The 24,738-nt window shown below is 37.6% G+C and overlaps 2 protein-coding genes across 2 annotated transcripts in view; one reads left to right on the forward strand and one right to left on the reverse strand.

The window, feature by feature from the left end:
- The window catches only part of GPATCH2 (G-patch domain containing 2), a 116,022-nt gene extending 105,297 nt beyond the window's left edge, over positions 1 to 10,725 (reverse strand). The window contains exons 1-2 of the mRNA XM_084516202.1: positions 10,580 to 10,725; positions 2,803 to 3,513 (exon numbers count right to left, since the gene is read on the reverse strand). Coding sequence (XP_084372328.1) covers positions 2,803 to 3,513; positions 10,580 to 10,635 — 767 coding nt within the window. The 5' untranslated portion in view covers positions 10,636 to 10,725. The remainder of the gene's footprint in view (positions 1 to 2,802; positions 3,514 to 10,579) is intronic.
- Positions 10,726 to 10,977: 252 nt separating this feature from the next.
- The window catches only part of SPATA17 (spermatogenesis associated 17), a gene marked incomplete at its 5' end in the record, with an annotated part of 95,250 nt that continues 81,489 nt past the window's right edge, over positions 10,978 to 24,738 (forward strand). The window contains 4 exon segments of the mRNA XM_084512305.1: positions 10,978 to 11,013; positions 11,015 to 11,088; positions 16,245 to 16,334; positions 18,719 to 18,800. Of these exon segments, the coding sequence (XP_084368431.1) occupies positions 10,978 to 11,013; positions 11,015 to 11,088; positions 16,245 to 16,334; positions 18,719 to 18,800 (282 nt within the window).

Here is a 24,738-nt window from a genome sequence, read left to right on the forward strand (position 1 = left end):
TTATAATAAAGTACGTCTTTTACACATAATATAGTAAGAACAGAGAATTAAGTACTTAACTTGTGCAATTGCCCTAAGCATAACAAAGAATTGCAAGCACTGGGGATGGAACCATCTTTCATGAGGGAGACCACAACTTGAACCTCCTGATGCTGCAAGGCCTAGAAACTGCTCTCTAGCAAGCATCCCATCCTCACTTTAATTACAACACACATGGCTTTACTTTCCTTACATTATATTGTGCACAAGTTTACATTACACATTTCTCCAAAAAATAACACCCTCCCTCCCTTTTTCATAGGTACTTCCCACCCATTTATTAAAAATTGTTCTTTGTACTTAAAAGCCTGGAAGACCTTCAACCCTAGTATTTCAGCCACTTTTCTTGCCAAGACTTCCTATCTGAGAACAGACTTTTTTTTTTTTTTAAATTAAATAAAACATTTGAGTTGTGCCATAATTGTCATGGAAGGACTAACCAGTTCATGAAAACAACCACTTGAAGCTTTCAAAATTATTCTTATTTTCCTTTGTCAAATAAATAAATAAATAAACAAACTGTAACACTGACATATCCCACAGCAGCCAGTATTCATTCCCCTTCAGCTACAGTCAAATAAGGCAGGAGCCACACCTGAGGTAACTGCCACATTGCAATCATTTCACTGAATAAATTATAAACCTCTGGAATTAACATATTAATATCTAAGTAAATTAAAGTTGTTATGATGGAAGTTATTTATAATTTTAATAAATTTTAACACTGTACTTTGCTAATTCCTCTGCTTTGTAAGGAGAATTCCCCCAGAAAGACTTCTAGGGAAAAAGAAAAATGCTACAGATCCCTTTAATTATAAAACAGCAAGCAAAAACTTGGAAGGAACACCTTTGCTACTCAAAAAGTTTTTACAACTTTATTTGCACAATTGTGGAAGCAAATAAATATTTTGATTAATAGTCATAATTACCAGCAAAGTGTCCCTTAACTTGTGACCTTGCTTCCCATTCATTCCTGTCCCCAGAAACTGGGCAGCCTTCATACGCACAGGAACTGGCAGGATGCTGGAGGGGAGGCATCTCGTGCATGAAAGGACTGAGTTCAACTGCTTTCATTTTCAAAAGCAGCAATTGAGATTTCTTCACTATTTAGCCACTTAAAAAGCAAACAAATGCCAAAGTTTGTAGGCTTTAAATCATCATCCAGAACTCCGCACATTGCCAAATTTGTCTGAACTTGGCCAAGGAGTTCAGCATTAAGGATAACGGAGAATGAGAAAGGGGCAGGCTCTGATCACAAATCTTAATTCCAGTGCTCAAAACCAAGCGCAAAGGAAATAATCTTTGGAATCATATAGATGCCAACATTTTACGAGCTTGAAGCCTGAGCACTGAACTAAAAACATAAACAAAAAGTCTTTTAAAAATAAAAATGTGACCAGAATATGGACATAAAGTAAATTATGCAACAGTTCCTAGCTCCAAGGAAACTTTCTTTTCAGACCTGCCCATGGCAGGGGAGTTAGAACTAGATGATCTTTAAGGTTCCTTCCACCCCGAGCCTTTCTATGACTCTAATTATCTGTCTTGAAATACCAAATATGGGGGGAGGCCAATTCTCAGTATCAAAGAAGGAAAGGACATTTTCTAAAGGCTCCCTGACAAGTCAAACCCATAACTTTAACACTGAAGTGAGAAGTCTGAAATCAAACTTGCTGCCCTGAAATACTGCTTCTGTTCTACTAGTTAAGACATTAGGAATTTAAGAGTCAAGATTCACATTGCTCTTTCAACTGTTGTCTGCAGGTGAGGGACAAAACCAGCATGTAATTAAAAAAGATTTGGAAGAACTTTTCTGACAATAATTTGAGATAGTCGCTTATCAATACTGCTGTCATTAAAGCAACCAATCTGTCTGCTCAACAGTTCATAGATAAAATACCTACAACAAATAAAACCAGAGACAGTACTACTGTCAAGCAAGTGACTGAAGTTGCGAGTTTTAATAGGAGTCTTTCTTGTTGACAGTTCTGCATTCAGAACCAGACACATGGGATAAACATAATCAGGCTTACCAGGCCCTGCAGGTAAAGTCCCTGGTGTATGGTGGAAAAATGACTTACACCTTACTGTGTTGTCAAAATAGTACTTTCGAAACAATTACCATTGTAGTATGCCTGCTGTCTGGAATGGATGGATGAGGTGTACTGCCAAAGGGTCATCATTCCCCCATTTTTCTAATGGCAAGCTCAGGTGTTTCTGAACTGTAAATTGGTTTTTGCATTTCATAAATGATGTATATCCTTAGCAACCTGCAGACTTTTCGTGCCCATGACACAAAGGAACATACTGTCTAAATGGCAAATCTAAACACTGACAACCTTTCTGATGAAAAGAGATAACAATCAAAGCACTAATGTCTAGAAATTAGAAAATCTAAATTATTGTCTGTAAGAATGTCTGAGAACTGTCACCAGTTGAAATACCCAGAAAAAGAACATATTAATCATCAGTGCATTCTGTCATTCTTCACCTTGAACAATTAGAATGTATTATTACTTCGTTATTCCTCTACTACATGACTATTTTATGCTGAATTCCTTTAGCCTGATCAACTCAGCTTGGTACATTAAAAATGTTAGATTTATGAGAAAAAAACCTCAACAACTCTATGAGCAACTTTTTAAAACAGATACTACTGATTTAACTTTGAAATTAAAGAAAAAAATATTTTCAACATTAGCAATAGTAACATAAGCAAACAAACAGGTAAAGTTTCTGTAAAAAAGGAAGAGAAAGAATAACCTGTCGCTCATGTTCTCATCTGAGCCTTTTTGCTCCTCATAGTCCATTTTGTCCTTATTTGCTTGGTTCACTTCTTCGTTTTCTATTACTACCCCTTCATCCAAGACTTCTGGTCCTTGTCGAACTGCAGCTACTTTCCTTTTTTTCACTTTGCTCTTGGAAAACTCTTGATGTTGGTATGATTTGTTGTCATTGTCCATTTCTTGATCTCTATTATCCTGCTGTTGAGTTATTGTCAGTGCATTAGAAACTTCTGATGGCAGATCTATTGCCATCCTTTTCACCTTTCTTCTCCTACGCAAAGTTCTATTTCCTAAACTGTCCACAGCCAAATCTGATTCATGCCATAGAGGTCTTTTGCCTCTAATGTTATTTAGGTTTGAGGAAGGCCTACGTTTAGCAACCAGTAACTGGTCATCCGAGTCACTGTGGTCTTTCTTATTAGCATGATTCTCCCTGTAATCTTTGCTTGATTCTTCTAAACTGGAATCCGAACCTTCACTTAAACAGTGACCAGTCTCCCAAGGATGATGGGTGGTAAATGAGCGTCTTTTTCGTCCCCTCCTTTTTCTTGCCTGTCTTTTTAGAAGACAAGACACACTTCGAGAATGATCTCCAGTATCAGCAAAACCTCCTCTGGCTTGTTCTGAACTTTCTTCCAGTGCTGAGACTAGATCATGAACCAGCTCCTCCATAGTCCTACTGAAATGCCTGTATTTTCCAAGAGAAAAAGAAAACAAAGAAACCAACAAATGAATCTGAAAAGTGTCAAATACAACTTCATCTGCCAAAATAATTTTAGTCACTTTAGGCAATGGAGTCTTAATGGCCATCTTAGAACATCACCTTATTTCTGATGAGATCCAAAACCTTGCCAGCTTGTCCTACTCTACTTGCAACACACTAGTACACCTTTTAAAATGTTACCATCCCAATTTTCTGTCTTGGAAACAAGAGCATCTTTTTTCCCCTATTTATTGTTGACCTTGCTATTATTGTTTGTATTTAATTTTTCTCATCACATTTTTATGATTTTCAGGGATTCCACATTGCAAGAACACTCACTAACTGTAGGCAGGGAGCATGTTTTAAAATTATGAATGGGAAATTGAATATGTAATATTACTCCTTGGTAGTGTATTAGCGAGTTCTGTTTAAGAGTTGTCATTGGGATAAAATCTTTAAAGGATAATTATCTCTTGATGCTACCTAGACGCCAAAACGAAGATAGCAATTCTTGGATAATAGATGACTTTTAAAATAGTAAATCCATCTTTCCAAATGGCTAATATCTATTTCATTTTTTAAAATACTGATTCAGTGAAGTGATATTAAGTTGAGAGAATACTTTGCTATGAGTAATTCTGAAGTATCAAATGCAAAGTTTCCTACCACATCTAGGCACCACCATCAACAGAATCACACGCCTGTATAAGTAAAAAGATCCCTAACCACACACACTGTCTGATGGATGCCTTAATCTTTTACATGTTTCACTCCTCTCTTCTCAAATTTCACTAGCATTTAGCATGCTTAACTCAGTGTGCTTCAGTAAGTTCACTCATACTTTATATGAACATAACTACTAAAAGAGAACATCAATAGACCGATGAACTCTAATCCTCATTCGTGGTGAACCCTCTCATTCACCACGAGCTCCAGCGTTAAAGATGCCTACCTGGTGACGATTACAAACGCAAAGAATGCAAAGAAGTGTTAAATATTAATGAAGGAACTGATGAGCACTTTAAGAATAAACCCAAGCTGGTCATGAAAACTCTTACATAAAGACATATTATCCTTTTAAATATTTTTCACAGATACTCACACATTCCAATTGCAAGATTACCAGAAGCACAGAGTGCTACAAACTCAAGCTCATTTTGAATTCCTGAAACTAGAGTGTCACTTGCATTTGTTTCTCATATCTTTTTCTAACCTGCTCAAATCTCTAGTCCCATTACTCCCTCTTAACGTAACATTTTCTCTGGCTCATCTGCTTTCTTCTGCTCTGGTACAGCAGAATCTTTATATTATCTTGTAATGAGTGAAAACAGCTCTGGAAGAATACTACAAGTTTCCGTAAGCTATTTGGTTCCCAAGCATCATAACCTCCATAATCACATAAAAATACTTCTCAGAAACAAGAGAAAGAACAGAACAGGAAAAGTGTTTCAAATGAAGCAATAATTATCTGAAAATCCAGAGAGAGAAGAGAAAGCCAATTAATCTTGGATTCAATTTTATAGACGTGCCATTACAATGATTTAGAGCTAATCTTGGTTTTACTTCCTAAATTTTTATTATCACAGGGTAGTGGGCTTTTTTTGTTGTTGTTTGTTTTGTCTTGGCTTTTGAAGTAGGAACTTAAATCACTGGTAAAGGCAAGTCCATGTATATTTGGACTATTTACTATTTACTTACATAGATGAACTGGCCCACATTTCTCAGCAGCTACAACCACGGCTGGGGGGGCACTAGCCACTTTAGCCTTACTGATAAACACCCCGTGAAGACAGATATCCTTTCATGTGCAGGTATCAGAAAAGATGCTCTTCTGGTTTAGGGGGCTTTCTAATCCTTCTGAGTTAATATAAAGGAGCATAAGATTCAGATGAGCTCCAGTAGATTTAGTGTGAGCCATTGTTCCCACAGCTACTAGCCCAGCCCTTCTGCTGCAGGCTTTCACATCCAGAGCAGAACTAACTAGTAGGCTTAAAGGTACCTTCATCTCCCAGAAAGAACAGATTTCTCCTGCTACCATACCAAAACATTAACTGGAACGTATACATTCTTGCAGCCCATTCTGCTGCTTCCCCTGCAGCACAAAGTAAAATGGGGATACTAATGTCTTACACCACAGTTTATGATTAATTCATTCAATTCAGCATCCCTAATCCATATGGATAGCTATCACTAAAATCAATGTAGCTCCTACAGTGGGCATATCAATTTACTTCAGATAATGGTGCAAGTATGCTGGTAAAGTTGCTTTACTTCTATGGAATACTTCAAGATCAAACAGAATATATCCACTTTGGATTTATATATCTGATCTAACCTTGCCTTGAATTCTTCAGTAAATACTATCAATACAGATGGTGTCAGATCAAAAGACGAAACTCAAGAGGAGTGAACACTATTAAGTGTTTTGGAAGTAAAGGGACAGCATGATTCTTAAAAGGCCCCAAGCAGTAAAGTATTTAGTTTCCATTAAATTACAACTTTGAATCTTAAGCGTTTCTGCAATTTATCATTTCTATTGAATATCACAGCTCTTCGCTGATCTCAAAGCTGCAACATATAAACCAAGATCTGTATAGAGCAGTGATCTTGTTTACCCTACAAATTGCAGCCATGGTCTTGTGCATAATACAGTTGTACCTTAACTGCATTACATTTTGGATAGATCAGACAATATCACGATTACTTTAGAATGGATGATTATGAGAATTGATCAATTTGGGACACTAGAAGATCCTTTGTAGTAGCTTGGGAAAAAAACACACCATTCTTCAGCTTTTTAACCACACTGTACCTTCAACATGTCAGTGGTTCACATTAAAACTTTACTTCTCCTGAAAGCCCAAGAAATCTCTTTTGTTTCGTTTTATTGGATCTCTCATTTCTCATGCTGTAGTTGAAGCATCATCAACCAGATAGAAGAGTTAAACTGAAACCTGTTTCCAAAATTCAGGAGCATGTGTCTACTACTGCACTATTTGTCAGACAAGTCCAGTTTTGCAGCTTTCTGCCCTGATCACAACCAGCTGTCAAGGTTGTATTCCAAACCTGTGGCACATATTTCAATCATCATTGCCTACTGTAATGAAAATACTTGTGTTTGAAATTGGTTGAAAAATAATTGTGATAATGGAAGTCAGACAAAAAGTATTAAAGACATAACCAGTATCAACTGCATTCACTAAGATGAGAAATTTCACAGATTGTAATAAGGAGTGCGGAACAGGCTATTGTGGTACATAAAATATAAGTTGAGCCGTAGTTTAGCATGACTCACACAAGGCTATAAAAATGCTGTTACAGCAACAGCCCACAGCTAGCAATAAACTGTAATGTCTTCACTAGGAGAAGATTCTATTTTACTATAAGAAAATATAGTTTGCCCACACTGACCTTTACATTTATCTGAAGCAATTTTAATGTAGTTCACTAAAGGCTGACCCATTTCCTCTCTATCTTTACCAAAGCAGACCATAATAGTACTGGTTGCAGGAAACAACGTAACTGCTTTCACCTCTTCCAAAAAGGGCTAATACAGTTTGTGTTAAGCATTAACATTCAGTGTAGAAACTACTGAGGGAAGTAACAGGCACTTAATTTTTCAATGCAAGTTGACTATCATATTTTTTTTGTTATTCACTTCCCACCTAAAACACAACAATGTAGAGCTCTGACCACTCACTGAACATGTAACAAATATTTAATACACTGATGGGACAGCTAATAGAGTTGCAGGACTCTTAAGAAGAGGTAGTATCTTCTACTAAACCATCTGACAGCTGCATTTACATTTACCTTCTGGTTCTGTAGATTTTTCTGTTAAACAGATAAAGAGTTCTTTTAAAGCAAAAGTTATATTACATCCATTTCACCAATTTGGAAAAGTAACCCTCAATAACAAATCCAAAGAAAAGCAATTTCCTCAGAACCACGATTTTTGTTGCCATCACAACCAACCTTGATCACAAGCTAAAAGAAAATCAAGTAGTTCCTCAAGTATCAGGATTATAAATCCTGACTTTATATAATCTTGTTTCTCCAACATCTTGTAAACTGGTTGTACTCGCACTGTACCTTTACTCCCAGGCAGGTGTTAATTTGAATCCCATTTCTTCGCATCAGAAGTGATTTTCTCAAAACAATAGTTTTGAGACCTCTGCTGTTTTATCGCTGAACGTGACCAAACTTTGGAGTCAACAGATGCGAGATTTTGGGAGGGTGCAGCAGATGATAAATCTCACTGTCTGGCCAGTAGAATTTACAGATTCCAAACCCAAGAGCTATCCCTGCTCTTGGGATATGCATAAAGGGGGAAACAAATTAAAGCAAGACAACTAAGTAAAAATTATTAAATAGCTAGCAAGAAACTACAGTAGGTGAGGAAATAACTTATAAACCCACGTTACATAGAAGATTATGGTATGTATAAGAAACACAAGCTGAGCCTTCATTATTTAAACTCGACAGCCATCAAACGGCCATCGCTGACAGGAGGCCACAAAGCAGTTCCATGTCTGCATCCATCTGTGTCTTTAGGTGTCCTCCCCAACACAATCAGGTTTTCAGAGTTACACAATTAGCAAACCACATTCCAGCCCTGCACCAACCGTCACGGGGGGCAGAAGAGCTAGCTGAGAGCACCAGATAATCCCTGTTCTCCTCTGCTTCTCAGGATCTGGCCCAGTGCTTCCTGTGAAGGCTAAGAGCCACCACATTCAGAGTAAGTTTCAGAAACAGATCAAAGAAACTTGATACAAAAGTAACCTTCACTTTAACATTTTAAAAACCTGAGTCAAAACAAAAACTTACAAGAACTAAGCATCAGAAAATTACTTTGACTTTCATGTAAGATATTCTGAACAAATACAAGAACCAAGGACTCTTGAGACAAGTTAGGAGACTGTCTATGAAGCATGCCTATGTCTGAAAAAGGAAAAACAAACCCCAAATCCCAGGCTATATCTCATCTTTGAGGTATAGCAACTTTTTTTTTTTGGTAGGAAGTTATGTGTATATATACAAATCAGTTTCACAAACTACTAAAAGTACAGAAGGGGGATTGAAAAAATGAAAATTTATGGAAGTCATACTCCTACAGTGAAATATGTGCACTTACTACACTTGCTGGGATTTTCTATGAACTCTTTTTGGTGCACAGCTCCTACACATTTATGTATACACAACTACAAGCAACATTTTATACCTCCTGTTACACACTGCACATCAATTCTTGGTACTGACTGTGCATTTAAGAAACTCCTTTAGACATGTTTAGGAATTCCCCTGCACTTGATCTACACGAGGAAAAGTTAATAGTATTTGAGGAAAAATGGAATTTAATCAGCTGATTATGTTGCTGGTCCTCCTGAAAATTAGGGCCAGATAAACCTGGAAGAAGTACATCTGACTTCTAGCAGTATTTCAGAATTACTAAATTAACAATCCTATAGATAATAAATAGGGCTTCAATAATTGTGCTGAATAACTCTAGGCAGTGTATTTATATATAACTGTCTAATAACAGTTACAGAAGAATATGCCAAGCTCCTGTACCTTGTGTTGCTGAACACTGTTTTTAAAGTCTCTGGAACCAAATGAATATATATAGACACAAAATAATTAAAGAAAAAAGACATGTTAAGTCTATAATGAAAACTTTCCCAGAATGAAGATACAAGCTATGAACGTCTTAGAGTTACTACTATAGACAGTCTCGGTACTGAAATAAAAATAATTCTGCCAGAAGAGCATACCTCATTCTCTGAAGATTTACAGACTACAACCAACAGAAGTTACATTTACGGGCACATCCATATGCCTACCAATGCTGGTGTATTATTTCTAGAACTGTATACTACCTATGCAAAATGCTTTCTAATTAGGACTGTTTCTCATTTATCAAAACCTAAAAAGCCATAGAAATACTACCCCCCCCCAACACACACACACACACACACAAAGTGGTGGTATCAGCTGAAATGTAGGAGGAAGAAGTTCGTTCTGTAAGAAAATTAAGAACTAAGCCTCTTTCTTCCTCTTTTTTCCTGTTGCCATGTAAGAAGCAAAGTGACCTATAAAATAAAACCTGTTGAAGAACTGGCAACCCTACCTGCAGGTGACTGTATACATAACGCTCCCTCTAGAAAAAGTGGCAAAGCCTCAACCCAGGCCTCAAACTATCATCAATATTCAAGAAAAACAAAATAAAAGAAGTACCTAACTCCTCTCCACTCCCATTAGTTAAAGTGAAACAAAGTTACACACACCAACTGGTACCTAACATACCACAAGATACTGAAAACTTCACGTAGGAAATTAAAAACAGCAAGTTTTGAAGGAAACAACAATTGGTTTTTCAGCTCTGTTCCATCGAGTCTCTTCACCTACAGCCTTTACGCCTCCATGGCGTATTAATAAAACCCACATTGCTCTCTTCTGTTACCCAGTTTCCACAGTCCCATGAAGAAAGCGATACACCCTTTAGAGTCACTATGCTAACATCTGGGCTTACACACAACAGCTGACGTGTGAATTACACCGCAGCAGCACTGGCTAAGCTTTCCTTGCTCATCGGCTGCAGCCACACTTGTTGATGCTCGGTTCGCGACCGAGCAGCCTCAGGACGGCAGCCACACCTCACCGGCCGTTTCCACAACCTCCACCAAAGCGCCCGGGCCTTTGACAGGTCTGCCACAACGCAAGAAATAAAACTCCCCCGTGCCACCAGCTTTCGTTTGCGTGCCCGCCATCCTCTTCCAGCAGCGCGGGGATAATCCTTCCTCCCCCTGCTGCTGGGGAGCCTAGCAGGCGTGCAAGGGGCATGTCCAGGCCCTGCACACCCCCTCCCCGAAAATAAAGCCCCCCTCCCAAGCCCCTTTCTCCTGCAGCCCCCCTCAGCCCTGCAGCCCCCCTTCTTCAGGCCAGCAGCAAGGAGCGGGGACCCTCCCGCCTCCCCGCACCTCGCCCCCTCCCCGGCTCCCAGGCGTTGCCCCGGGGCCCTCCGCGGGGCCGGCGCCCCCCGGCCCGCCCTCACCAGCTCGTCCTCGCCGCCTGAGCTGGGGTCGGGCTGTGCTCGGCGCCCCGCAACATGAACCCGGCGCCTCCCTCCCCCGGCCGCTCCCCGGGGAGGCTGCGCCGCTCCGCACACACCGGGCCGGGGGCAGGAGGCGGCCGCGCTGCTCCGCAGGCCCCCGCCGGGAGGGCCCGGAAGCGGCTCGGGCCCCGGCAGGAAGGCGGCCGCCACCATCTCTCCCATTCCCCGGCTCCTCGCCGGCAGCACCGCGCCCCCTCCTCGCTTACCGCCCCCCGCCGTCCCCTCGGTCCCTCCCCGCGGGGCTGCCGCTGCCGGCTCCGCTCCCCGCACGGCGCCGGGCCGGGCCGAGGGCGGCCTGGTCTACCCGCGGGCGGCGCGGGGTGGTACGGCCCGTTGCCATGGCGGCGGCGGCGTCGGGCAGGCGGAGGCAGCGGGGGCAGCATGGCCGCCCTGGCCCGGCTGCGGGCCCGGCTGCCGGCGCTGCGGGAGGAGTGTTTCCGCAGGAACAGGTACCCGGAGGGCCCGGCTGCGAGATGGCGGCGCTCCGCCAAAAATAGGTGGCTTCGCAGCCTCCCCCCTCCGGCCCCCCGGCTCTTTTTGAGGGCAAAGGGGCGCCCGCAAAGCCAGGGGCTGGAGCCTGCGGTGGTCCCATACACCTCCCCGGCCTGGGCTTGTCCGCTGTCTGCTTATTTATTTATTTATTTACTTACTTATTTATTTAGATTGACAGAGAATCCCCCCGTCGCTGAGAGAGCTGGTGGCTCTGATCCGCACTGCTTCAAGTTGAGCTCTGTAAAGCAGACTGTACAGCTTGTGTTTCTAGTACCTGAGATACGTTTAGTCTTTTTCTGCCAAGTGAAAGATTATTTTTTTTTTTTATGCCAGGAGAAGAAAGAGATGCTTGTCCTACCCACATCTCCACCTACAGAGCAGCACGCTGACAGGATCCCCCCGCTAGTGTCCCCTTTGTGGAGGGGCCATTTTGCATTGCGGGGTTTTCTGACCATGAAGGTGGCAACTTTTCACATGTCAGATTTTAGGAAATAAGATATTTTGAGAGCTCTTAATATTTCATGCACCTGTACTGTAAACCCTATTATTCAAATGTATTGTTGCTGCTAGTGTGCATATAACATTAATACTCAAACAGAAAAAAAAAATCATATCCAGGATACTTCTGGTTTTTCTTCACTGTTTAATGTGTCATTTTAGAAACCAATTACAACAATGTTAGCATGACTAACACGGCTCTAACATTGCTAAAAGTTGAGAGGTCAAGTCCTGCCTGCATATAGAGCATTCCCATTCTTTTGCTGAACTTTAGCTCATACTCTCATGGCTGTACACACAGTAGTTCACTAAATGAGCATCAGTTACAGCAGACTATACTTGTATTTCACATACTTCAGGTTATAAAGAGCAGGCTGAGCCAGACGTCGAAATCCATTGGAGGGCAGCATGCTGGATGTTTGGGGATTTGTTTTTTGGCACAGCTTGCCAAAAATGAATTGTTTCCTTTTAAGAATAGGCTATAATCCATCAGCTTCTTGAAATTCAGAGCTTTTCAGCTGAGAATTTACATGAGAGCATTCCATCTGAGCAACTAAAGGCCTGATCAGTAATCTGATATTTGTTCATTAGGGTGAAAATCTTGAACTTTTTCAGCAAAGCTGTGAGTAAAACCATGAAACATATCACAATATCTTGTTTAGAGATTTTGATGGGCCCCTTTTAAATTTAAAAAATAGACTTTGGGTATTGAAGTGTGTCAATTTTGCAGTGGTCTTTGAAGTATTTTGTGCAAAATGAAAGAACAACTTTAGTTTCAGTTGCAGAACTATTCTATATAAAGTAATACATCAGTTACAGTTGTCAAATTTGGGATGCTATGAGCATGAGTAAGGGTAATCTGTGAACTCACTCATCATTCACAAGTAGTTGGATAGTATTCATACAAAAATATGTGATATATTTAAAAACCACTTTACTCTTTAAAGCCAATATTCTGCAGTGAAATACTGGATCCCCCAAAAGACCTAACTTGTTATAAAGTATCAGACAGTGTAGAAGAATATAGATGGCAAAGTACTTGTTTGTTTGTTTGTATGAGTTGCACTGTTTGCAGCTACCTTCAGTGGTAAAGCCTGAAGGATTTCCATGTGTACCAAGCAAATTTTAAGACAAAACAAAACTCTTTCTTTCTTTGCCTATCTATCAAGACCTAAAAGCAGAACTTAGTATAACATCAAGAGCATACAGAACGTCCAGAGCAGCTTGACTTAAAGTGACTCTGGTGAGAACTAAGTACTCTTGCTAGCAATTACTGCTGCAGGGGGAGCACAGTAATTGAAGTGCCATAAAGTAAATCCCAAATTGGAAAACCATCTTTATCTTTCAGAATGCATTTGCTGTTTCACGACTTTACATCTGTTCCATTAAAGATCAGGACAGGCTGATGACTGTAATGTCCTGCCTCTTGATTGTGGTTAGACCAGTGATCGATTTAACATGGTTCTTCTTCTGATCTTAATAATGTTCCTGTCATTCTTTACACAGAATTGCATTAGTCTCAGAGCATGGGGTCTTCTAAACTGTCTGTCCTTTTAGGGAAAGTACCTTTCTAGGGGAGGACTTACCCATTTACAGTACAACACAAAGAGGCCTTAAGTCTGCACCTTGAGGCTGCAATTTCTCAGCAGAAGCATTAGAATATACAAGACCTGTTAGTATATTCACTTATTTTTCCAGGAGCCTACTTTTATATGCTGTAACATCTATATGCTAGATGTTGATCATAACTATTTTTTTATTTTTTTTAAGTCTTTGAGAAGTATTTGGAACTCTGAAAGCTTAATTCAAACTGTATGACAACTATGCATTCTGATCAGAATGGCAGATATTGCCTTCAACGACTTAAGCCCCAAACCACTTCTTTTTCTGGCAAGGCCAGCTGTAAGTGCTTGTGGAATTATATTGCAAGAAACATAAGTCTGTTCTTGATCCACTTAAGTAAAAGTTTAAGGACTTCTAACGTCTCAGCTGGGCTTCTGCTCTTCCAGAAGCAGACCATGGCTATTGGCCAGTGCCCAATGGATAGGACTGGTTTGGGAGCTACCACCTCTGAGTAGGCCAGTCCCACATTTATTTCCAGGCTGTGATTGTGGCTGCTTGGCCAGGGCCAAATATGTTCATATTGTTTTTCAAATATGCTCATATGTTTTTCATCAAACTCATTTCTGGAAGTGGCTGCTTCCTATGAAGTCTAGGAAGCTAGACAAGAAAATAGCAAGAAAGCCCTCTAGTATACATGTCAGCTTTAATATTGACTTGTTTTGTGGTCCTGTGTAAAAAAGAAGATCTCTTTTCCACAGTTTCTAGGTTCTGGAACATGTCTGATGCATGTCAGATGATGAGAAAAATGGGTGCTTCTGTAACGTGATGTGGAGGCACATGCTGCACCAGCTGCTATAATAGCAGCCGAGCTAACGCTTCTTGATCTCTGGTATTAAATTGGTGTTTAGTTTTTCATGAGATATAATGAAGATAATAATAATTTATCAGATAAAAATTGCTTTTGTTAGTGTTTTCCAAGGCAGTTAATGTTGAAACAACAGCAAGAACTCACTAATATTAGCTAGATAAGAAAACTAATTAATAGTAGCCTAATTGTTATTCTGTGGCAGGCGCAAGAAATTTAACTATTTGGTAAACATGTTGCTAACAAAAAATAGGATAAAAATATAAAAAATATAAAATATTAAGATAAAATTTTAAGTTCATAAACTTGACTCTGACATTTGGAAAAACTAACAAACAAACAACAAATAAATAAAGCTAGAGATGATCTCATAGCTGGTTTCTACCCCTTGGCACTGAAACTCATCATAGTCATGATTTCTTCTTTAATTCTCTGAAAAATCTCTTCATTAGTCTCGTTTAGATTCACAGTTTTCCTTATGTGCCTTTTTGCTTTGTCACAATTACCGTTCTCCTAATAGCCATGGAAAGAAGACAAGCAAGACTATCTCACAGAATTACTTTCTAACTTGATGAGGATGAGGTCCTTTCACTTGTGCTTCTTTCTCTGCTTCTGCGTGTGCCTTTACTTTGTACTTCCTCATTCAACACCAGTCTTTGGCAACTAATAGTTCTTGAAGATTTCCTTGAAGTCATTAATTCTCCATCTCCATCTATCTTGCATCTTCAGCTGCCTTACTAGTATCTCTTTATAGATAACCTTTCTTTTCATGTAACTTAAAAACAAATTCTTTATCTTTCTCTGCATCATTTCTACTTCATCAGTTCTTCTGGCATCTGTATTAATCGATCATGCAATCTCAGCATGTTTTCTAATTCTTTTGGTTCATTTTGTTCCCTCCTTGCCTGCCTGCAGCACACACCAATAATCTGCCAGTTTCATTTTTACATTATCTCCAAAATCCATGTCTTTGAATTCCCGGTGCACAAAGTCCTGTCAAGACTCAATTAACTGTTGCACTGACTACTATAATTCTGTGTAAAAGATCCCCATGATTATCGCTTTGGAATCTCTCCAAATTACTAATAACATTTGTTTCTAATTCCTGGCTTCTTCTTCCTTTTAAGCCACATTTAGATTCCATATTCTGCCATTCCAGGCCTTCTGAAATTTGCAAATTTCTACATCTAATTTCTTTCATATGCTTTCATTGTTCTAACTTGTATTTTCCCCTTACATTCGTCTCTCACTTTTCTTCATTCATCTCTTCCTCTTTTCCATATTTATCTTCTTTAAATTCCCTTCTGATATACCAGATATTTTGATATACTGATGAAGAATATTACTCTTCAAGTAATATAAAAATAAAAGTGTTGTTTGTAAAACAATGTTTTAAAACTAGTTCTTACCCTTAATAAACACTTCTTATTGATTGAATTGATATTTATTATGATAATATTGACTGTAGTTAAGTTACTTAATATTCCCAGGGATATCCAATTTTATACATAGCTGTCGAGTTTTTGTTATAAATCAGACCTAATTAAAGAATTATCCAGATTTTTCACCTACAACAGAAGAACATAATTTGCTGACATGCGTATTCAGTATTGTATGGGAATAAGAATTACACTCTTCCAAACATTATATCACCTGTAGGTTGCGATACCTTAGTGTTGCAGTAGCTTACAGTCATATTTAGTTTTCATATCTTTTAAAAAATATTTTAGTTCTGTAGTAGTAGGTAGCATGGTTTGGGTTCATTCATGTATTGTTCTGAAGCAATCTGTTGCATTTTTCCATTACTGTCTAATCCCAATAAAGTTTATAAATTTAATATTTATTTAGCAATCTTTTTTAGTCCTTCTTTCTGTACTCATTTTTAAATTTTTAAAATTGATTACAGGCTATCAAGTCTCCAGTCCTCTGTAGGGGACTTAACTTTTTTATATTCACACTATACAACTAACCTAAATTATATTGTTATGCAATATTATTAAACTTCATAGAATTAAAATTTTAACTGTAGGTGAAAAATCCAGGGAAAAACATCACAAGCTTCAACAGTAAGAAATATTTTAAAAGGACTTTTTTTTTCTGTTTTGGTACTAAATTATCATGCTGATAGGTATTACTACTTTTTATATTTTCTATGATTACTGTAACTACTACTTTTCATGTTTTCAGATGTGTAGATGAAGACAGAAAAATAAAGTACAAAGCTGCTGTCAAAATTCAGAGCTGGTTTCGAGGATGCAGAGTCCGAGCCTATCTGAGGTAGTATATTAGGCTTATTTTAATCTGTATTTTGTACTTGAATTTAGTTCCAAAATTTCTCATGGTATTATTTGATTTTAATAAAATGAGAAAATTTTGAAAAAAAAAACCAACAAAAAAAAACAGTCTATCATTTATTCTGCTTTTAAATTGAATGAAGCATATGCTGGGCCACTGTAAAAAACAATTATTTTTGATTTTCATAGCTATATGCAATTAAAATGGCAAGATGCTAGTAAGCAGCTAATAAGTAGCAAAGAAACAGTCCGTCTTCAATATAGAATCATAAAATATCCCAAGTTGGAAGGGACCCATAAGAATTACTGTGCCTCACTCCTGGCTCCAAACAGGACCCCCAGAAATCAAACCCTATGTCTGTGAGCATTGTCCAAATGCTTCCTGAACTCTGCCAGGCTCAGTGCCGTGACATCTTCCCCAGGGAGCCTGTTTCAGTGCCTGACCACCCTCTAGGCGAAGAACCTTTTCCTACCCCCCCAGCCTGACCCTCCCCTGTCTATTTATGAGGAATACACGGCAGGGCACCTTTGACACTCTCTTATTATCCATGAATAACTTCAATGAGAAAACAAGTACTTATTTTGATACCACTTCATAAGTCAAACTCTTAGAATATAATTGGCAGTCCCACCAACGCTATGCTAATAGATACTAATAGACAGTATTGTCTGAGAGATGCTGACATGGAGAAAATAACGTTCTTCAGTTAAGCTGTTTACATAGACTTTTCTTATCTCTCTTACTGTGGACCTTAGACAAAAATTGCCTAGTAAGTGTATGGTAACAGGATTCTTGCTGTAGAAAATTAACTTCCACAGCTCAGCTTGAACAAGTCGTATTTAAAGATCTTTCTTTACATATTTTTCTCCACTTACAAAACAAAGAAAAAAAAAAACAATCACTCTTTCTTTAAATTGCCATATACAACATATTTTTGGAAGCAGTGTAGTTGGTCCCTCCACCCAGAAGACCCTTCTTCATTTTTGGTCATAAGCCCAATTGGTCAAACTCATTTCCTTGAATTTCCTTATCTTCATTAAACTTAAGACTGTGAAGGATAAGGATTGTTGTATCTTCTAGTTTGACCTCATGCTTGTCACAAGCCATTCTGTATCACCCAGATATATTGTATTGAGCCTAATGAATTATTAGGCTAAAAAACATTAATCACTGAAAGACCAATGGGTACAGACTACATGTGCACTTGTTTGAAAAAGAAACACTGGTAATCCATTGTCCATTGCTGCTTCAAGTGTGTTGTCACAGGATGCAGCCATCACATGCATGTGTTCAGAAGGCAAACAAATATGGTATTTTAGCCCTCCAAGGAATATCAGCTATGCTATCCATGTCAAAAGCCCCTACAAAGACAGAGAAGACTAAGGAATGCCCTTCTGTTTCCAGCACATGAGTAACAACAGCATGCTGTAGAAGAAAGTGAAATCCCAAGTGTCTTTGCCAATCTATTTGATATGAACTTTGCTCTTCCAAACACATATCTATATTTATTAACGACATACCTGACTTTTGTAACATACGAAGAACAACATAGTCATAAGGAGCATATAAGAAAAAGTAAATCACTGAGTGTAGAAGATGATTTTCTCTGCCACCGTGTACAGTGCTCCTGCTCACAGTCCTCTTTCCAAAGATGAATGTTCTCTTTCCAAAGATGGATGGATTTAGGAGCACAATTTCAATACAGTCATTTGCGAGTGTTCTGAATTACCCTCACATTTGGCTGCTTTTAATCACCTGCTGGAAAGGCCTGCCTCCACTGAGTGACTCTTGCTGTACTACAAGGCTTCTAAATTAGATGTTCATAGTTAGGTGGTATGAATTCTTCCCCATATGGATTTTGAATTGGTCAGATAAATTGCTTAAAAGAGTTCCTAAAATCATCTATCTTGTAAATCACATTCTTACAGCTATTCCATAAATCTTTTTTTAATAATATAGAAGAAAGTTTTTCCAACAACAATGTATGTGTATAAATATTAGGTCAGAAGTGTGTATGTGTGCATATATATATACAAGCATATATACACATCTGTAGGTGTGAAGTATGTTTGCTGTGACCTTCTGTTTCAAGTATCATAAAATTATAGCATCACGGAATGGTTTGGGTTGGAAGGGGCCTTAAAGATCATCTAATTCCAACCCCCCTGCCATGGGCAGGGACACCTCCGCGTATACCAGGCTGCTCAAGGCCCCATCCAACTTGGATATGGGTAATGCAGGATATTATATCCTGTGTCCAAGTATGGATAATACAGTATACATTATTTTTAATAATAGAAAATTATGTATTTACAGTTGCATTTTAATGTTTCAAAACTATCTCTTTTTAATATATTTCATTTTAGACATCTGAACAAAATGGTGATTTGTATACAGAAGCGGTGGAGAGGTTTTCAAAGCAGAAGATACTTCCGAAAAATAGTGAAGGTAGAAAACTAGTTTTAAAATCTTGTTTACATATTTATAGAATAAGTATGAAGTAATTCATTCATTTGCTTTGAAATTAAAAAACTGAAACTTTGATCCTTGATATACACAAACATGTGCTTAACTGTTATTATCGTGAAAAGTGCCATTAACTTCAGTAAACCCACTCATGGTGGTCAAGTTAAGTTAGTGCTGAAGCATTGGCAGCTCTGGAGTATTTGTTCCCAAACCAGCAATAAGATCTGCTCATGCAGAAGCCTGCCTGCATGATGCTAATTGCAGGATTGGAGCTTTTCAAGATTTTTTTTTTCCCACTAGCAGAACTTTTAATTCTGAAAATAAAATAAGCCCATGACTGTACATACTGCTGTTCTATGTTTTAGTGGTTTAAATTTCTTACTTAATGAACCTTGAAGTATTTGAGGTTTGCCTTAAGGCACACAGCAGATCACAGTCAATCTAATTCCCTTGACAGAGTTGAAGATAGCAAAAGTATATGATAGCATACTGGCTAAAAGCTTTGTTAACAGGTTTAGGAGATTAAGAAAGAGCTAATTTGTCTTTAACATAAACCAATCAAGTTCTTAACATGTAGTTAGCTTCACTAATTTATCAATTTATGTTAATATTTTACAATATTTTTTACCTGATAGTCATTTATTCATGATGAATTTTGTTAAACAGCTGTTCTTAGTCAAAACAAACAGGTCAAGCAAAAGGAAAAAACCTGAGCCATAATGGGCTAAAGTCCATACCTCCTATGTTTTTGAGCCTAAGGACTTGTGTGCCTGAAAGTTTATCTATTACCACCACCCCCCTACCCCAATCTATCAGTAACCTAATTAAAAGTTTTAGCTCTTCCAGTTTACCTGGCTTAATTATGAATCATCCTTCCAAGCTGTGGTTTTCAGTCCATCTTCTAAAATGCTCTTATTTTTGAGTACAAGTTAGATAGCTGAATAGTTGGATTAGATAGGTTTGTTTGCTTGTTGTTGTTTTAAAAGACTGTTTTAAAACAACAACAACAACAACAACAAATAGGGGGGACTTAACTGAATATTGTCTCTGAGTTTAAGGAAATTTAGTTTAATCTAGAAAACCTTCTTTAGAAAAAGAGAGATATGATAATGTTAAAATTTGTTAATGAAAATAAAGCATCCGTGCAGCCATGTTGAAATGCTAATTTCATTGTTAATAATAATCATTTTCATATTTTAAACAAAAAGATGTCACTTCAGAGACTTATTTTTATGTAATAAGATTGTAAAAACAGTCATGCCTAGATAAGATACAAAATGAATACATCACTACCATGCCTACTGTCCATTGCAGAGTTCTGAGTGAGCCTGTAAGTGAGATGGCAAGCTAATTCTTCCCAGAGGGCCAACCTGTGGTATCACCATGAAAAGCAGTGGGCACAAATTGGAAAAAATAAAATTCCACTTAAAAATAAGGCTTGATTAACTGTGAGGGTGGTCTAATACTGGAATGAATTGTCCAGAGAGTGCAAGCCATGTCTATGGAGTCTCTGTCTTTGGAAATACTCAAAGCCTAACTGAACGAAGACCTGCACAATTTACTCTAATCAACTCTGCTTTGAGCAAGGGTTTGGAACTTCAAAGGTCACTCACAGAAGTCCCACCTCTCAATGTATCTATGATATGGAAGGTGTTTTATGTCTTGTCTTTATTATTTCTTTATTCTTTTTTACTCTTTTCTTAAATCTGCCCATTACATTTGAAGACAGTCTTTCCAATTAACATTCCCTATAATAACCCAGCCAAGGTAACTAGCATCATGAAAACTCCTTAGCTTTCCATTCTTAAAATATATTTCTGAAAAGAAAAAGAAGAAAGACTTTATGTAATAAAGTCTGGTATTTGTGCTGTTATTCAAATAGACATTACTGACAAGCCCTTGACAACTCTGAAGTTCTGTGGAATAACATATAACAAAATATTGGGTAAACCCACTTAAAACACATTCTAAATCCTACCACAAATCCATCCGGATTCTGGATACTGGCACTTATCTAGTATTAGCCAGACCTTTAAACAGAATCTGTCAGCAAGCTTATGAACTGTACAATCAACATAGAAAAACATATTTTCCATCAAAATCTTCATTTTGTGCTTGTTGTCTCTTTAGAGAGGACTAAGTAGCATAGCCTGATTGGAATCCAACCTGAAAGCCATACAAGTAGCAGATAAAAAGGCATCTTTTTGTCCCTTTTGACTACTGTACTCGATATTGTATGTTCTCAGATTAGATTTAGATACAAAGTTCAAGTTCATTCCCTATATTCATCCCTATCTTTATACACTCAATGACTGGGTGAATTTAATTTTTTAATGAACTGGGTGAAATTTGGAAAATTTTAAAATGAAACTAAAATCTTCTCAGAAGACTAATGGAGCTTTTAAGTTAAAAGATTCATTAATATGTGTTGAACTCTTGCTAATAACACTTGTAATGACTCCTGATGATGAAATGCAGTAATACACTTGACATGACAGATTTTTTTTTATGTTTTCTTTTTGTTAAATAGAAAACTATTTGGTCACTTTAAATTTTTCTCATGATAATAACTGGATTGGTATCTGCTGCCAGCAAACAAGGCAAAGCATATGCACAAAATACCCATGATTACTTGATAATAAATCATTTTAATGATTATATTCAAAATTGTGAAATGTGAGTGGTACTGATGCGGAAAATAACAAAGGCTGAGGCTCATCAGATTGGCTGTCCATATGTGCATCACTACTAGTATTTAATTTGTAACTCCTCTAGTGCCGCTTCTGTTGATTTTTAAAATATATTAAGTCATATAATCCCACTATTTATAGTGCTTATATGACCAGAGTTACGTGCCTTTCTGTATTCTAATTATAGATGCTTTGGTAAAAAAGTTCGATTCCTAATAATGATACCAAACTAAAATTAAAAACTGAGTCCCTGTAGGTTTTTTAATGCCTTAGTTACATTGGTAGTAGTGGGTTCTGAAAGTCTTGTAATATCTGCAGGAAAGGATGAATTTTAAAACCAGGCAAACACCAGAACATGAATCAAACTGTATGTCAGTGTTCCTTGTTTTAATGCTTCTCAAAGACAAGAAATCACCTGCTAAGGCAAATAGAATTCTAACATTTCATTGGTATATGAAGTTGGTATTCATGATGGGCATATTTTCAGCTCACTTTGGAGGGATATGCATTTGTAAAAAGTGAGTTTTTTATGGCGCATAGTTTGAAATCATCTTAAATAGTTTAGCTTCAACTCAGTAACCAATTTTAAATTCCCAGTTCAATAGAAATTAGGCAAATGCATATTTGCTCTATAAAAAAAAAAAAGTGCCTGTTGACTTAGACCACATGTTCATTCCTTCTTTAAATCTACTTTCAATCAAATTTCTATTTCTCCTTTGAAATGTTACCTTGTATTATCTGTTTAAATACAAAGAAAACACTAATCACGATCAGGACACATTTGTAAGTTGTCCCCAAATGTGTTTTTAAATAGTAAGAAAATGACAAAGTAGATTAAGTTCCCAGCAGTTTATACAAAAAAGATTCAAATATATTCTGGAATCATAGCCATTAAAGTAAACTAGTGGGGAGACATATATAAACATCAGAGACAGATACAAGCACTACATAGTTTGGAAGTGGTGGGGTGGTTGTGAGTGTGAATGGGATGGTGAGATAATTCTTCCCAGAGATTCAGCCTGCAATGTGACCTTGGAACTGGCACCCAGTGAAATGATGACAGGCAACGGACACAAGTTGAAATCCAATAAATTCCACTTAAACATGAGAAAAGTGGATATGAGACATGTCTTCTGGACAATAGGGACCCAGTTTAGAAAATAATTTTTTGTTTACTAGGAAAGCTCATAAACGCAGACTTGAATTAAGCATTAAATTATGCCTATGCTTTTGTGAACAGGAATGAACACATTGTCCATCACTTGTGGTAACAGAGTTTAGGGCATGATAATCAAGATTAGAAAACAGAGGGCAAATCCATTTGCAAACAAACCTAGACGGCAACACAGACTTTGGCTGTGTCCGAGGGTAAAGTTGTAAGACAAAGTGGTAAGAGAAATTCTCCATTTGACTGAATTGTGATTTAGAGCAGTGTTGAATAAAAGCAGGAATGTATAATTCCCATTCTGTTATGTGTGACCTTGTTAAGTAGTGGTAGCATAAGGCCCAGATTTGTCACACCTAAATGGGGTATGTCAGTTAGGAGCCTAGTTGCCATTGACTATCTCTGTAAATAGCATAGAGAGATGCATTTGCAGAGCCCTTCAGTACTTCACCAAGTGCTGTGGAAAAGTGATCTCCCTGTTTCGGTAATGATGACATGAAGAACATAATGACAATAGTCCTCCCAGTTAGGGTCTTCAGTGAATTAGGGTGAATTCAGATCAAAGTGGTCACGGCCTTCAAATATGAGAAGAATAAACAAAAAAGCATGAAATTGTTTAATTTAATCACTGATGGGCACAAATATAGCGATCGTTTTAAAGCTTAGAAATCTCCATTAAAAATGTAATGGATCTATTTGGTGGTGCTGAAACTCTTGCATTCTCTTCCAAAGAAAGAAAAGATGAGCTTCAAAGCAAAATTACATCAATTTAATTGAACTGTTTAAGCACATACCTAGACCTGGAAACCATTATTTCATTCAAATATCTACAGTTAGCATCACTTAGAAAACATTTAAGCTGAGAAAAGTGAAGATAGAGTCCACTATTTATTCTAATTCATACCTTTGTTACTGAGATTCCCTCTTACATATATATGTATGTATATATATATATGGGTATATATAAAGTGCACTTGTGTATGTGTGTATATATATATAAGTAAAACTTTTTTTTTCTTTTTTTTAATTTAGCAGTCCTGCATTTTTCTTTCAAATAGTGAATATCTTTTCTCCTGTATCTGTTATTAGTAGATTGGTACAATATTAAAGTGAGCATTTAAAATGTACCTTAATTAAACTGCAGGAATTATGCCTTGCTTAATGTAATGAAGAAAGAGAATTTAAAATGAAGTAGCATCATTGTGTTCATTTGTAAATAACATATTGCAGCCAACTGTTTCTTAATTGCCCAGACTGTTGATAAATAATCCAGTCCTGCTGCTCTCCACAGACAATTTGCTTTGGATCAGACTAGGCAATTCAAATAACACTAATTACAGTGAAACCCTTTTATAGTGAATTCCTGTTTGCCATGGGGGAGAAAATCACTATATCAGGGGAAAGCACTTTTGCCTTTGATTTGTGTCTAAAACATGAGAAACACATAAAAGCTGCATGTTGTTCTAAATAAAGGACATACTCTTGCATTCAAAGTACTTATATTTTACTTTTTATGATACAATTGTGAATTATGTTCATTTTGCATTTGTAATTAGAGGGCGGAACAGATGTGAAAGCTTAGTTTAAAGTGATGTATCCATTAAAATAACCTATGCTGCCAAGTGATTGCTTAGTATAATAGGGGATTCGTTCACTATGAGAGGAATTCTACTTTATTGGAAAGAAACCAGGACTTCAGAAAATGTTTTCTATATCAGGGGATTCACTATAACATGGTATCATTGTATTTATGATTTTATGATGTTGAAATGAATATTAAATGAAACAAAATTCCCAAGGATTACTCAGGAGGCAGCTAAGTACATAACATTTAGTACAGATGGTTGGAAGGCACAATTTTGCTCCATCACTGCATCCGTATCCTTGAACGATTTCGACTGAAGACAGCATTTCTTTGAATTTTTCATTAAACCAGACGTCTTGAAATATGAATTCCTTTTATGTTTCTGTGAGTTTTGGCTAAAAGAACCCCAGTGAATAAATCATACAATACTATGTGTCACCAGCACTTGTGAATATTTCTGCTTTGTTATTCTACTCTCAG

The sequence above is a fragment of the Aythya ferina genome, assembly GCF_964211825.1.
Source record: "Aythya ferina genome assembly, chromosome: 3".
Taxonomy (NCBI): Eukaryota; Metazoa; Chordata; class Aves; order Anseriformes; family Anatidae; genus Aythya; species Aythya ferina.